This window comes from Pseudopipra pipra, chromosome 7, assembly GCF_036250125.1.
Source record: "Pseudopipra pipra isolate bDixPip1 chromosome 7, bDixPip1.hap1, whole genome shotgun sequence".
Classification (NCBI taxonomy): domain Eukaryota; kingdom Metazoa; phylum Chordata; class Aves; order Passeriformes; family Pipridae; genus Pseudopipra; species Pseudopipra pipra.
Window position 1 is genome coordinate 5,128,206 of NC_087555.1, and position 16,122 is coordinate 5,144,327.

General features: G+C 42.7%; 1 protein-coding gene across 50 annotated transcripts in view; it reads left to right on the plus strand.

The window, feature by feature from the left end:
• MAP2 (microtubule associated protein 2) overlaps nt 1–16,122 on the plus strand; it is a 221,861-nt gene that overhangs the window by 181,157 nt on the left and 24,582 nt on the right. For 24 of the 50 annotated variants that reach the window (XM_064661893.1, XM_064661903.1, XM_064661892.1 and 21 more), the window contains 5 exons: nt 1,168–4,920; nt 5,173–5,379; nt 5,774–5,908; nt 11,994–12,055; nt 15,883–16,056. In XM_064661893.1, the coding sequence (XP_064517963.1) occupies nt 1,168–4,920; nt 5,173–5,379; nt 5,774–5,908; nt 11,994–12,055; nt 15,883–16,056 (4,331 nt within the window). The remainder of the gene's footprint in view (nt 1–1,167; nt 4,921–5,172; nt 5,380–5,773; nt 5,909–11,993; nt 12,056–15,882; nt 16,057–16,122) is intronic. The other 26 variants (XM_064661909.1, XM_064661921.1, XM_064661922.1 and 23 more) reach the window with 10 other exon arrangements.

The following is a 16,122-nucleotide window of genomic DNA, read 5'->3' on the forward strand; positions in this document are numbered from 1 at the left end:
CAGAATGACAGTTGCCTTTTAGACCCAATATTAACATATGCAAATATTTAAAGAATGACCAAAACTTGGATACTAAGTGTTCTTAAAAAAATCAGATTCATCAGGGCCATGACTCCATGGACTCCAATGGCTCCATGGACTTCAGATCAGATCTGAGGAAATTCAGAATCGGCCCAATGCTAGTTGTAACAAGCTTTAGAAAAAAACTCATAAAATTTATTTTTACAGATTACTGCAGAAAGATCTGCTACATTCTGCAGTCTCTCCATATTTTCAATGATAGGAAGATTTCAGTGTGATAGGAATCACCATTTTCCATAGGATATTAAAAAAAGATCAGTCTATTAATGATTAACAGAGCGTGTATTAAAAAAAATTTACTGGGTATTACTTTCTGAAAATATAGTGACAGAGTATAAGAGTAGTATTTTTAGTTTCAAATTAGCTTAATTAGGGTTAATCAAGTATTCTTTAACTTCAGTTACAGCTGTAGTTGACTGGCCATTTCAAAGACCAGACCTTCAACATCTGGGTCTATTAATAGATCTGTTGCTGATTTACACATGGTGGTCTCATGACAGAAGCAAGATTTTTGTCATTTGCCAAAGTGAATGTTAAAAGGTGGTACAATTAAAAAACCAGCCTCTTCTGGCACTTGCAAAACTTTTTGCTTGCATTATTTCTTTAGTTTAGGCTGCATGTAGAAGAAAAATGCCAAAAAGATGCAGAAATGTATAAATAAGTATGTTTTAAATATCAGCAGCACACAAATATACTATTGATTCAATTAAAGTTGCAGACTTTACTAATGCAAAACTAACATAAAGGTACAGAGCTCAGCAAAGCTACCAATGATGTGAGGATTATTTGTGGCTTTGCTGTTCTATACAAATCATGAAGATGAAGAATTTCCATGAAATCATCTCATTTCAGTGGTCACATTTATATGTGTAAAACTCACATTTTCACTATAAAACCTCATATATTGAAAGAAAACTAGGATTTAACACTCTAAAGCAGATTTCTAGGTGGATGGCCTTGCTGCATGTCTGCATCTTTCTTCCTCTCCATTCCATCATTCGTACCAAGGTGTTGTAAGCCACATGACTTGCCTGCCTGTAAGTGCTTTAAATAATATTGTTATAAAACCCAAACAAACTACTTCAGATTTCCTTGCAGCCACGAAGATGGAATTCCGTGTCCAGGAGGGCGCACGCCCTTTTGCAGCAGGACCATTGGACACAAAGCAACATGAATCTGGGAAAGACAGTAAGACTGTTGAGCAACCTAAATACGATGCCTTAGTTCCACAGCCAGCAAAAACAGAGGCTGTAGATAAAAAGGAACCAGAGAGCAAAGACAAAATGCCTTCACCTCCATCAGAAAAGGTCTTGGATACTGATTCACAGAAGAAAGGGGAAGCCAGTTTTGCAGAACCTGCTGCCAAACCTCCTGCTCCTCAAGAACAGAAGGACTTGTCATCTCAACTGCCTAAAGGGAGCAGGGCAGAAGAAAGGACTGCAGGTGTGCCCTCATCAACCAACCAAGTTATGTCTATCAAATTTCCAGACGACCTTAAAGATGTCCAAGGTGTTGCCATCAGCTGTGGTGAAAGTTCTCTATTGCTACCAGAACACAAGGCAGAAGCAGCTAAAAGTGAACTTCCTTCAGGCCCATCTCCTGCTGTCCCCCAGGAGCTTTCGCTCAAAGACGCCTTCAAAACAAAACAGGAGCCCAGTAACCAACTGTTTGCCAAAGACCTCAGTAAAGACGAACAGATCCACGGAGACAGGATGTTAGCTCTGCAAGAAGTCTCAGCACTAACTGTAGATGGCCTGAAAACACCAAGCACCCCAAAAATCCCTCCATGGGGGGAGGAAAAGGACATGACCAAGGATGAGAGTGATGAGGAAGAAAGGTATGACTTCTATGATAAAGGGGAGGCTCGAATATTAGATGATGGTAAATTAACCACAAAACCTGAAGTTAAAACAATTGCCCTAGACAAAGCAGACTTTCAGAAGGATGGTGAAACTAAAAAGTCACCTGATACTCTCAAAACAGAAAAAGAAAAGGACCAAAGTGTGCTCCCAGCAACAATAGACATGAAAAAGGAGGCAGAGCCAAGCACACAGCTACTCCCAGCCAAGTTAAGCCATGAATGGACTCTTGAGAAAACAGTAGAGCACCCTGATACCACTCAGTTATCCGGAGTAATAGAGAAAGCCCCTGAGGCACCAGGTTTAACCACTGAAAAGACTTCTAGTATTGAAGAAAAAGATGTTAAAAAAGATGCCAAGGAGGATAAGACAAGTGTTTCAGCTCCTCATCAAATGAAAGAGGAGGAAGATCGTTCAGGAATGTCGAAGTATTTTGAAACCTCTGCTCTGAAAGAGGAAGCCTTCAAAGCAGATGGTCTGAAACAAGGCAGTGATTACTATGAGCTAAGTGACACTAAAGAGAGTATATATGAGCCTTATCAGAGAGGTCGTCTAATACCAGAAGATGAAGAGGAGGAGGAGGAGGAGGAGGAAGAATTACAGACAGAATTAAATCAGCAGCAGGCTGTGCATGCTCACGAAATGGGGTACAGTACCCTGGCTCAGAGCTATACACCAGACACATCCGAAGAACCCAGCTCCCCAACAGAAAGAATGTTCACTATTGACCCCAAAGTCTATGGGGATAAGAGAGAACTTCACAGTAAAAATAAAGATGATCTGACTCTGAGCAGGAGTTTGGGACTTGGGGGGAGATCTGCAATTGAACAGAGAAGTATGTCTATTAACTTGCCCATGTCTTGCCTGGATTCAATAGCTCTAGGATTTAGCTTTGGTCGTGCACATGATCTTTCTCCCCTGGCTTCAGATATTCTAACTAACACTAGTGGAAGTATGGATGAAGGTGATGACTACTTGCCAGCAACCACACCAGCACTGGAGAAGGCCCCCTGCTTCCCCATTGATAGTAGAGAGGAAGATGAGCACGTTGCAGAAGAAAAAGCAACACCAGAAGAAAAAGTCCAGCCTGAAACCTCAGTTGAATCATCTTTCCAGGCCAAAGATTATTACAAAAATGGGGCTGTCCTGGCTCCTGACCTGCCTGAAATGTTAGACTTGGCAGGGACAAGATCTAGATTAGCCTCTGTGAGTGCAGATGCTGAGGTGGCGCAGAAGAAGCCAGTTCCTTCTGACGCTGTTGTGGAAGACAGCAGCACAGCTCTGCCACCTGTGACAGATGAAAACCACGTAATTCTTAAAGCTGAAAGTCAGCTGGAAGACTTGGGCTACTGTGTGTTCAATAAGTACACAGTCCCACTCCCTTCTCCAGTTCAGGACAGTGAGAATTTAACGAGTGAAACCTGTCCCTTCTACGAAGGCACAGAGGAAAAACTGAGACGCGGCTTGGCTCCCGACTTGTCTTTAGTGGAAGTGAAGCTGGCAGCCGCTGAAAAATCAAAAGAAGAATTCCTTAGGGAAAAGGACTTAGGTCAGCATGGTGAGTCAATTCTGGTGAGGGACTTGGAGCAGGAGAAAAAAGAGAAGCTAGATACTGTGCTAGAAAGAAGTGAATATCAAGTTGACTCTAAAGAGGTCTGTCCCATTAAAGGAGCAGAGCCAGAGAAGACAAGAGCTGAGGCAATGTCAGAAAGGAAAGAAGAAAGTGTGACTGGTAAAGTTCATTTACCTGGTGATACCATGTTTGACAGAATACCTGCTTCACAGATAGCAGTAGAAAAGGATTCTGTTTCTTTGTTGATAGAGAAAGAGAAGACTCTTAGTGTTGTTCCTGAAATAGCTGAGACAGAAGCTTTGGTAAAACCAGATTACAATGCTATAAAGCACGATATGGAAGTAGCTGCAAGGAGAGCTGACCAAGAAAATCAGAGTCAGTTAGATGCTAAGATTGGTGAGGTTGTTTCCTCTGTTAAAAGAGCAGAGGCTGAACCCAAAGACGCTCAGCAGAAAGATGAGACCATGTTCTCCAGAGAAGCAAAGGATGCAGATGTGCTTTCCAAGACTGAGCCTAGTTACATGAAGGAAGGCACCAAACTGTCAGAAACAGAAATTAAGGAAAAAGTTCCTAAGCCTGATCTGGTACATCAAGAGGCAGTTGATAAAGAGGAGTCTTATGAATCTAGTGGAGAGCATGACCAAGCCCAGGAAGGTTTGAATGGAGAATCTGTGAAACCAGAGGATGTCAAAGCAGAACCTCCAAAACCTCCCATGTCTGGGGAAGAGTTACCTGCAGAGTTACCAGCAAAGGAGACTTCTATGGAGCAGCTCCTTTCCAAAGCTGAGCATCTCCGGGAAGAGCCTGCTGAGATCCAGATGGAGAGCATACCACAGCCTGCAGAAGGAGCTGAAAAGATTCCTGATACAGCTGTGAAACCTATGCTGCCATGTGAAGTGGCAGCTGGGGCCACAAAGGGGGAAGAACATGAAGAAGAAGAGGTGGAAGTAGAGCAAGAAGAAAAAGAAGAGGATAAACAGCATCTTGTATCAGAAATGCCCCCAGGCTTTGGGGAGCCTGCTGCTGAAGAAATGCTAGCCAAGGGTAGCCCAGAAGCAGTGCCTGAACTGAAAGGCATTATTGAATCAGTGGTGACAGTGGAGGATGACTTTATCACAGTGGTGCAGACAACAGTTGATGAGGGTGAATCTGCTTCTCACAGTGTGCGCTTTGCTGCTACTCAGCAAGAAGACATCGAAACAGGAGACTCTCAGGCTGAAGAGGAGCTGGAGGTTGAAGAAGTGGAAATTGAACCCAAGGAGGGCTCCCCAGAGGCTCCTGCTTCACCCCAGAGAGAAGAAATCCTGCTCACCGACTACAAGACAGAGATTTGTGATGATTACAAAGATGAAACAACAATTGATGACTCCGTCATGGACACAGACAGTCTCTGGGCAGACACTCAAGGTGTGCATTATCCTTTCTGTTTTGTCTGTTGAATATTTTTGCTTCCAAATCATAGTGATTGAAAAGCAAAATTATTACAGTTATAATAGTAATCTCAGCATGTTTCAGAAAAATGGTAAAAATAGTCTGCCTTTTTTTTTTTATTAATTGTCTGCTCTGTCTTCAACTGTTTTTTCCCCTGCTCCACCACAGTATTGTTAACATTTGTTACTAATCTTTTGTTTGTTGTTACAATTTGCTCTGATCCTACAGATGATGATAGGAGCATCATGACTGAACAGTTAGAGACTGTTCCTAAAGAGGAGAAGGCAGAGAGAGAATTGCGAAGATCGTCTCTCGATAAGCATAAAAAAGAGAAACCTTTTAAAACTGGGAGAGGCAGGATTTCTACTCCTGAAAGGAAAATAGCTAAAAAGGAGCCTAGCACACTCTCCAGAGATGAAGTGAGAAGGAAAAAAGGTTCATATACCACTCCCTATTACAGTATTTTTTAATTTGTTTTATTTTCTTACTGTTTTACAGTACTATGCAGTTAATCTCTTGTACACGATATGCACTGTAACAGTATTAATGGTGGTGTTTTTTTAATGAGACATTGTACAAATATATGAGAAGCCATGTGCAAGGCTCACTGCTCCACTGGCCCTGTTTCATTATAGACATCCCCACTGGCCACCGGGTAACGCATCTGAGTTAATGCACTGGCACTTCCCCTCTTCGACGCTGCCCCCAGTAAAAGCGGCGTGTTGGGTTGGAGCTGTGGAGCAGTGGGCCTGCCACTTGATGTGTCATATGAAACTGTTTGCTGGTTTTTTTTCCTGATTCTGTGTTTTTGTGTTCTTTTTGTCCATAGCAGTGTATAAGAAAGCTGAACTTGCTAAAAAAACTGAAGTTCAGGCCCACTCTCCCTCCAGGAAAATCATTTTAAAACCTGCTATCAAATATACTAGACCAACTCATCTCTCCTGTGTTAAACGGAAGCAGACAGGTGACTGCATTCTGTTCAGTTATGCAATGTGGCTGGCAAACATAGACATTTTCTTTTGTAAATCTCATGGCTATAGCAGCTTCTCTATTATTTTTTTTCCTCCAAGAATATAAATCTTCACAAATAGTACTTTTTTTCTTTTTTTTTAGTGTTTTGTACCATTTTTTCTTTTCTTCTTTCTTTCCTGGTATTTGTTTATTTGATAGAGGCCATGATCATGTATGCTTGTCGTTGCTTGGGCCTCCAAGTGCTGTTGTTGTAACTTGGCATCGTGCTTAGAGTGTGGTGTTCTAGGAATCTCTACTCATCATTCTATTCTTTTTTTTTTTTAACTGACTTTTTTTTCTGGTGGGAAAATGTTGACAGCTTAAACCATGGTATGCATTTCCATTATTTTGCTTTTTTACTCTCATGCATAATAAGAAGTGTTTCAGACTTATATTTTTACTGATTGATGTTATCTGCATTGACAATTCCCAATCTGATGTTTATGCTGTACAGTCAAAATCCACAGGGGGAATCCAGCCACATGCAGCATGGAGCCGAGAGAGAAGAAATCTGGGCTCACACTACAAAATGCATTCCAAGCAAAAATCTTAATATTGGTAGAGGAAGATGAAAGGAAGAAACAAATGATTCCTGTTACAACTTGATAGGTGTATCATTATTTGGAGGACCAAAAGAACTCTTTCAGCATTTTCTTCATATTATTCATTGTTCCTGTGAGTTCAGGGTGGAAGGATGAATATCTTGACTTAATTGGTGATCTTAAAAAAAATGCCCAGCTAAAAGAGGCCAGGTTTTCTGTCACATAACACAAACACATGCTGCAGTGGGTGTTTGAGTGAAACCAGGGCTATTAAGAGAAGAACAGTGCAGAACTGCATAGGTCTCTTCTCATGGCTTAGAAATTAATGGGAAGATTTATTACACATCGTGTGGTTAAACAGAGCAATACCAAAAGTGTCCCTAGGAAGTAATTTCAATCTAGTTTTACACCATTGAGTCACTCCTGTTCTAAATGTAGACCAGACTCAGCAGGGAGGTCTGACTAGGGAAAATACAATAAGAAGATATGCAAGTTATAAGATATGCAGATATTTCTTAAGAAGATACGCAGATAAGTTATGCAAGAGTAGGTTTAATGCTATGCCTCAGCTGTGTGAAGGTTGTATTGTCTACTGGTTGTCTTCCATTATGTTGAGTTGGAAGGGACCCACGAGGATAATCAAGTCCAACCCTCAGCCCTGCACAGGACCATCCCCAAGAGTCACACCATGTGCCTGAGAGTGTCATCCAAATGCTTCTTGAACTCTGTCAGACTTAGTGCTGTGACCACTTCCCAGGGGAGCCTGTTCAGTGCCCAACCACCCTCTGGGGGAAGCACCTCTTTCCAATATCCAACCTAAACCTCCCCTGACACAACTTCAGGCCATTCCCTCAGGTCTTGTCACTGGTCACCAGAGACCAGAGATCAGTGCCTGCCCCTCCTCTTCCCCTCCCAAGGAAGTTGTAACTGCAGTGAGGTCTCCCCTCAGTCTCCTCTTCTCCAGCTGAACAGACCAAGTGCCCTCAGTCACTCCTCACATGGCTTCTCCTCAAGGTCCATCACCATCTTTGTTTTCCTCCTTTCGATGCTCTCTAATAGCTGAATATCTTACTTATATTTCAGTGCCCAGAAGTGCCACAATATTCCAGGTGAGGCCGCCCCAGGTCAGAGCAGAGCAGGACAGTCCCCTCCCTCGACAGGCTGGCGATACTTTGCCTGATGCCCCCCAGGACATGGTTGGCCCTCCTGGCTGCCAGGGCACTGCTGACTCATGGCCACTGGCCATTGACCAGGACCCCCAGGTCCCTCTCCTTGGCACTGCTTTCCAGCACCTCGTTCCCCAGTCTGTCCATACATCTGGGATTGCCCCATCCCAGGTACAGAATCCGGCCCTTGTTGAACTTCCCATGGTTGGTGATTGCCCAGCCCTCTAATTTGTTGAGGTCTCCTCTGCAGGGCCTCCCTGCCTTCGAGGGAGTCAACAGCTCCTCCCAGTTTTGTGTCATCTGCAAACTTGCTCAGTGTCCCTTCCAGTCCTGCGTCCAAGTCATTTGTGAGATGCTGAAGAGCACAGGGCCCAAGATGGAGCCCTGCAGAACCCCATAGTGACAGGTGGCCAGTCTGATGTCACCCCAGTCACTATTACCCTCTGTGCTCGACCTGTGAGCCAATTGCTCACCCACCACATGATGTGTTTATCCAGCTCTGGGCTGGACATTTTGTGCAAAAGGATCCTGTGAGAGTCACTACTGAAAGCTTTACTGAAACCTCAAAAGATTACATCAGCTGGCTTCCCATGATCAGCTAGGTGGGTTACCTTGTCAGAGAAGGAAATCAGGTTTGATAAGCAGGACTTTCCTCTCATGAAGCCTTGCTGGCTGTGACTGATGACAGTGTTGTCTTTGAGGTGTTTTTTTCATACTTCCCAGAATAATCTTCTCCATAACTTTACCAGGCACTGAAGTCAGACTGACAGGCTTGTAGTTTCTGAGGTCCATCGAGAATTTTTTTCACTGTTTGTAGCAAGGTCTGAGAAAAAAAACATATCACGTCTGAGCTGTACACCCCTCCTCATCCTCCTCTACATCCTCTTCCTCCCCCTGATCCCACTGCAGGGCTCAAGTCCCCAACTCTGAGTCACTGAAACTCTGCATTTTTACCTGTGAATTCCCACATTTTAATTTATGATAGATTTTTCTTTTTCTTGCCCTTCTTCGAAATCAGGACAGTATTCACCAGCTTCTGGGTGGGACCTCTCCAGATTCCCAAGACCAGTCAAAAAACATGGAGAGAGGTTGTGCAATGATATCAGCAGCTCTTTGAGGATTCTGGGATGAATCCCAGGGGATCATACTAATTCTCTGGGTAGCCTGAAGTCTCCTCTCCTCATGTCCAGAGTTGAGATTTTGCTGGAACTTTTTCTCCTGTTAGCAAAGATTTTGAACTTAATGGCTTCGTGGTTGCTGTGGCCAGGACGGCCACCAATCTCTGCTCCGCTCACGAGATCCGCTCCGTTGGCAAGCAGCAGATCAAGGAGGGCATCTTTTCCAGTCAGCTTCCTTAAGACACCACACCTTGCTCTTGTGACTGACTCTGGTCCTTCTACTTGCCCCTCTCAGGAGAAATGGAGTGAGGGAAGGAAAGGCTGGTCCATGCCCCTCTGAATTGCACTGATGGCTCCTCCTCAGTTTGCAGTCTCTGGGCTCTCCTAACTTTCACTCTAGACCAGAACTACCCAAGAGTGAGGAACGTACAAAAGGATTAAAAACAACCCTTCTTGCTTTTTCTTGCTGTTTGCTGAAGCACAGCTTGATAGCTCAGAAGTCATGACCCATAATTCACATATTCTTTCAAAACCCCCAGGGAGTTCAATAAGCTGTGGAAATGGGGGGAAAATAATGTAGGCTTTTTAGTGTTCTCAACTTCATCTAGACCTCTACAGCCATGTGGTCATGCTGTTTTGCCCTCAAGTACTTTACTGCTACCTCCTCTGAATTATTCTGGCTCATAGCATCCTGGAGAGGCCTGAGTCATACAAATGGACTTGCATAAGGAAATCTGCCCTGTGCCTTAAATGTGCACTGCCTGGCAACAGTCAGAGCTTTTTCTCTCTCACTCCAATACATAGTAAAGCAGATATATTAGTCAAAATGGAAAGTACAATACAAAAACTACCTTCCCGTACTTTTAAATCCTGAGGTGGAAAGCAACCAAAATGATGGACGTAAAACTAATGAGGTTTGAGCTCTAAAGCAGAGGAGCTTGAACCATGCCACAGAGTGAACAAAAATATCTCTTAGAATGTTTCAGCGTCCTCATTGTTGCTGCAAAATTTACAGTATCCATTATTTTCTTCTACCTCACGTTTTTGTACTTCCTGATAGGACTGGAGGGGAAGCCATGAGAAAGAGTGCAAAGCTATGTGATACTCTTAAGAGTGCACGTGGCCCATATGTTATCCTGTGTATCATTGAGCTTGAGCCTGTCATTCAGCTCTTTCCAAGATCTGGAATCTAGGACGTTGTCTCTCTCCGATTTTCCTTTTTTCTAAAATCTAGCACCATTTCTTGAAGCCAGTTTTGACTGTCAGTGCCTTCTATTTGGAGTGGTCTTGTCAGCTTTAGTGATGCCTGGCTAATGCAGCCCCCCAAAAGTCACTTGGCAGTGTAGTCTATAGAGCTTTGAGTGTGTGGCAGTCAGTTAAAATGTCCATGTTGCATTTATTGTGACTTTAAAATGAGACATGTCCAGTTATGATACAACCAAAATAAGATTATAAGATATAAGAAATAAGTTATTAGATACTACCAAAAAAAGTTGATATTTGCTTTTATTTTCTGTGTAGTGGCCCAACAAATTACATCTTTCCCGTAATGCCCCTCTATCAGAAAAAAAAATTCCCATATCACTGGTAAGCACTGGCAAATGCCAGTAACTTAGATCAACATATCCACGAGGGAGGGGCTGCTTTTTGAGAGGCTCATCCTTGACATTTGAAAAAGAAACTGTGTGGCCAGCCCAGAGGAAAGAGTTGTGAAGTCTTTGCCTTGACTGGTGTAGCTCCCATGAGGGAAACCCCAGCCTGGGTTGTTTTGTCAGAGGCTGTGAAATGCCACTGCAGCTCTGCCACCAGAGGAGTGCTTTGGTGACAAGGCCAGAACAATGACCTGGCTGTGACACACTTCTGTTCCTTGTCTTCAATTCTGGGGTCACCCCCCTGAGGTAAAACATGTTTGTTGTGTATTTAAGCCGCAGGGCCTGTAGAGATCTTGTGTTCAGATGGTGAAGTTGTGGTGCTTTCAGGTACATCAGCACAAGCAGCTCAGCACAGTCACAGTGGTGACTGGTTATGTTCAATGCTAGGAGGAGGAGGAAAGAAGCTATTTGCGATTATTTAATCAGAGAAGAGATGCAAAACAGACCCAAACCAGCAGTAACAGATGTGATAAAGTGTGACATGGAAGGGCTGTGTTGTATTTATCCCTGTTACAAATTCAGAAGAACTGAAGTGCACAGTTATATATTCTTTTCCTCCTCACAAGTTTTCTCTCCTACTCCTCGATTTTTTTAAGTGCATATATATATATATATATATATATATATATATATATAAAGAGGGCAGAACTAGAGTGGGAAGTGTGACAGAAAACCAGGGATGATCTCATTACACCTGGGAACCACGCTGGAAAAAGGAAAAAATTAACCTGACCTGTCCTGTATGAGGCATTAGGGTTGGTTTTAGGGTTGGAAAACAGTTGGGTTCATAGCAGAAGGTTGTCATTTGTGCCTGTTGTCCTTGCTTCTGTGTTTACCAAGGGCATCCTGGCACAGGTATCAGACAGTTTCACATCTAATTTTTGTGTGGTACATCACTTCCTGAGTGGCAGCACTGGTGTGAAGCTTTCCAAAAAGCTGCCCCATTCAAAAACTTGAGATGGAATCCTAAATCAAAAAGAAAAATCTTATCTCAAACCATGTTGTATCAGATAAATGAAATACTGAATCAACATACTTGATGTCCCAGATATAAATTGGATTTCTGAAGTCGAGGGGGTTAGTTGACCTTGTTGACACAACTAGGATGATAATTCAGCGTTGAATCTCTCTCCTTCCATTAGGAATGTTGGCTAATATGTTAGAGGCCTCTCTTAAAATTTTAGTTTGTGGGTGACTTAAAGGTGCCTAATTTTTAGAGGACAGTCCTGAAAATCAGAATACTAAGTTGTCTGAGGATCAACCTTCAGACCAGAGACTCTTTTAGCTGTCAGCTATTTCTTGAACTTTTTTAGTTTCTAGACTTTTAGGAATATGAATACAAAATTTCAATTTGTTTGAAACACGTACCATTTTACCTCAAGTAAGATGAATACAGGAAATTACTAAGTACATTTCTGTATACAGTTCAGTGAGAGTAATTCACAAAGTACTTGCTTTGCACATGAGTTCCAAGGCATTTAATTGTTCTATCAAATGTACTAAATAGAAATGCTTCTTATTATTGTTTTTAACTGTCAAGTCTTTCTTTGGGTTTCTCAGCAGCAGGTGGTGAAACAAACCAGGCTCCCGGTGTATTTAAACAAGCCAAGGAAAAACTCTCAGTGAGTAAAATCATCTTATTGTTCATCTTTATAATCTCCCTTTGTCCTTATTTCACATTTTTTTGTGTTAATTCAGTAAGTAATTGTGTGTTCCATTTAAAATTGGTTTGCCATATTCATTCTTCATTGAAAAGGGTAATTAAAACCACCTTTCCTGAATAACCTCTGAAGCACAGTCCCGGGTAGCAGTTGGTGACAGTTTGCAGATCCATGGGGGCCACACAGACTCCAAACTGCAGGAGCTGGAGTCTGATCAGCATTTTGAGCCATGTCATCCTGTGGGATAAGCTGTGCACCTTGGCCCTTTCTGCAGAGTCAGATTTGCATTGCAGCCTTGCTCGATTGCTGTGAAGGCAGAAACCCTCCTCCAGGACTCACTGTGTGTCTTCATTCCATAGCCAAGAGTTCTGCAGAGGCCAGGCCTGTGTGGAAGTCAGTGGCCAGTAGAATTTATAAGTGACTCAGTGCTTTGAGAGTGGCCATTTCCTGGGCTGCTGATTGCTGCCTGTGTTCCAGCCTGAGTTAGGTGCCCTGCCTTCAGCTGCTCTACAGCCTGTTCTGCCCTCTCTGTCTGGCGCTCCTCAGCAAGTGCTGCCTTACTCTGTGCTGACCCTATGCTCTTTCTGTCCCATCATTCCAAAATCCCCAGGAAACCAACCTTCATTCTCTCTCCCCATGCAAATATTCTTTCTGTGACACTGACACATGCTAATTCACATCTGCAACACAACAATACTTTGTCATTGTCAGCCATCATTAACAATTAAGAAGTTCCTTACAATTCCTCTAAATTTCCTAATATACTTCCTAATATATTCCATGGCTGATTTGTTTCATCTGTTAAACCAGATTGTCAGTTCTTTGGGGAACAAAAAGCTCTGTCACATGAAGTGCTACACACTATTTATGAATTGCACAAAACTGTTAGTGCTGAGAGCAGCATAACTGAGTGGAGGCTTTGGAGGAGCCATGGTTTTTCAGGTCTGACCCGTTTCAGACCCATAACTGAGGAACTGTTAGAGCTTCTTTACAAGTTCAGTGAGAAATACCTGGGCAGGTTTCTGGGCTGAGTCAACAGTATGTTTCATTACGGTCTTTTCTTGGGGGATGATCAACACACAAGAGAGTCAATACTTGAGCAATTTTCAATGCTCGTGGAGTGCTCTAAGTATAAGCCCTGCAAAATCATTCTGTGCAATTATCGTTCTATACACCTTTTGTTTTTCTGCCCTCTGTGTTCTAGCAAAGATTAGAAGTCTGTCCCCTGCTTACCTGCTCTCCCTGCTGCCTCACCTCTCTGATTGCCACATGCACATAACTCTTGGACATTTTCTCTTCTGTGCCTTGTCTTTGTCTCTGCTTTTATAAAGATCTGTCCCTTTTTTTGTTGCTCTTTTTTCTTTGGGATTTTCAGCTTTTATGTCCTTCAAGTGCAGCCTTTTCCTCTCCACTGGTAATGTTAGATCATCCAACCCAGTCAGTTTTGTTGTCCATGTTCAGACTGCAGTTTACACACTGCTTTGCAGAACAAGTTCAGGGAAGGCTGAGCAGTTCCATCTGCTGGAAGGAGCTGTGTACCTCCAGTTCACAGCAAGATGATGAGAACACCTGACATGTGTTAGGAACACCTCTGAAATAAAGTGAGAGTTCTGCATCCCCACTTCAGCATTCCACGAGTTTCAGTCAGGGTCACATAGATCTTTTTGGGCAGCTGGCCCTTCCAGCAGAGGTCAAAGGTAATGTGTTGCTAACAGAGAAGCAGAGTTTTCTGGGCAAAGCACAGGCATGGACTGAGACATGGTTTCTTTGCTTGTTCTACTGTCTTTGAGCATGTTACTTAGGTCTGGTTAGGCCAGAGTCTGCCACTATTACTGATGCTAAAAAGTGCCTTGCTCCCTAAATAACATGAGGGGGATCTGGACTGTGATAGTCTCAGAGCAGTGCACTAACTCAAGGTCATGCCTTTTCCCCAGCTGTTCCACTGGCAGATCTCAGTGTCATCCATCTTTAGCATGCCCATTAGATCCAGGTATTCACAGAGAACACTGCCATGTGAGTGAAAAGGATGATGTCTCTGCACTGGGACTAAAATCTTAGTCTGTAAGAGTTTTCTCTCTTACAGAATGTTTTCCTCTTGTTATAGGGGAAACATTTTGCATGATCCACAAATTGAAAAAAGCAGAAACTGCTGAATGAACACTTGGACCTCAGACTGTGCATGCTTAGTTACATCTCAAGTTAAGAAAGCCGACTGAAAAGTGTTCACAGAATGTCTGCTTCTTGGGACCACCCACCCACCTGCTCCCACAGAGTTTCAGCATAATAAACACCTTAGTGGGTTTGTAAATTGGGCCCAGAGTTTCACAGGTGGATGAGACCCATAAAGTGAACTATGACAAACCAGTCGAAGTCCAGAGAAGCCTTTGATGTGACAGGAACACATATTCCACAGTTTCTGTGTAAAATAATTATTCAGATGGTTTTTCAGAGGCATAAATATGTCGCAAAACTCATTCTAGGAATACATTCTTGATAGTAAAGCACTTCCATCCTTTGAACTAATTCCTTGTCTTGCTACTTGGTATGGATGATGGCATCCAGTAGAACTCCTCTCAGCTGTGTTGTAGGACTGGAAATGTTTGTTAGGCAGTTCTGCAACTCTTAATCATGTGGGTGATGTCATGGATGACATTCAGCACACTAGTCTCAGTTTTACATAGGTTGGGTATGCAGCTTAAGCCAGAGGCCTGTCAGGGCTGGACTGCCCATTCTTTTCTCATTTTCTAATAAAGAGCAACTCATACACTTTTTCTGATAGTTGAGAAAGTCTAGGGGATGAACTTAGATCAAATGCCAAGTTTTCTGTGGCTCAAATTCCATACAAGTCCCAGAATGACTTGCTCATTGGGATTGTTCATATGTGTAATTTCGTGTTAGTATGACTACAGAGAGAATCAGGACTACCAAGGTAACACCCTAGCAGTTGTTCTTTGTAGTATCAGTTGTATCTGTGGAAGAGAAAAAAGTGTTGCTTAAGCAAGTAGTCCTATTCTATTTCAAGGAAATTCCTATTTGTAATGCAGTTAGGTGCTCCTTATTGTCAACAAAGATTTTTCTATCTATCCTGTTGGGTTTTAATTGTTCTTTCAATGGGACGTTGTTATTCAGAAACAACCAAGTATCTGTTCACAATGACATATCATGTCAGCTTTTCAACCACATGCAGGCTTCCTTATCCCAGCACTCCACACTGTCAATATAGATTTATGAATTTCTGTGGATGACACCAAATGCACAGAATGCAGTATCTGAAGTGCAGTAGGGATTTTGTACACAGTGGCACAAGAAGCAATACTGTCTTGTCCTCTTGCTGTTGTGGGAATATAACTGTTACAACTTTACTTTTAAGATTCCCACTGTTTTATTCTTGATTGTAACCTGGAGGGATATATTTCAAATGCACAACTTTAAAGGACTAGGATCTCTTGGTGCTCCTGGAGCTTTGCACTTGTTTCTAATGCAGCCAACCAGCAGTTGTACCAGTTAAATGTCACTCCTGGCACCAGCTTTGTTCTATTAACACAAGACCAAAATAGCATGTGGAGAAAAAGGCACTTCCTCAAGTCAGTGACTCAGACCCAGATGGTTTCAGTCAAACAACACAAAACTGAAAATTCCATGCAAGTCAGATCTGCACAGACACATTACCAGACACAGGAAAAGTATTAATTCATAGCTCGGCTTTTTATTTTTGGTCCATGTTGTGTGCATTTTCCTTTTGTTTAGCTTCATGTTGTGTTTTCTTTTGTTTGTTTTCTCATGACTAGACTGCTTCTTTGTCAAAGATTCCTGCCTCAAAGTCTAGAGCAAAGTCATTGCTTCCTCCAAGACCCAGCTCAGCTTGCTCATTAACCACTAAAAGGGCCACTATTCTCGATACAGACAGTTACTATGTTCAGCCCTCCTCAGCAGGCCCAAGAGACCCAAAAACAGATGCTAAGGTAAGGTTAGCAGAGTTTGGAGAGAGAGGTCGGAGATTGTAGGTAAACTCCATGGATCATATTTTC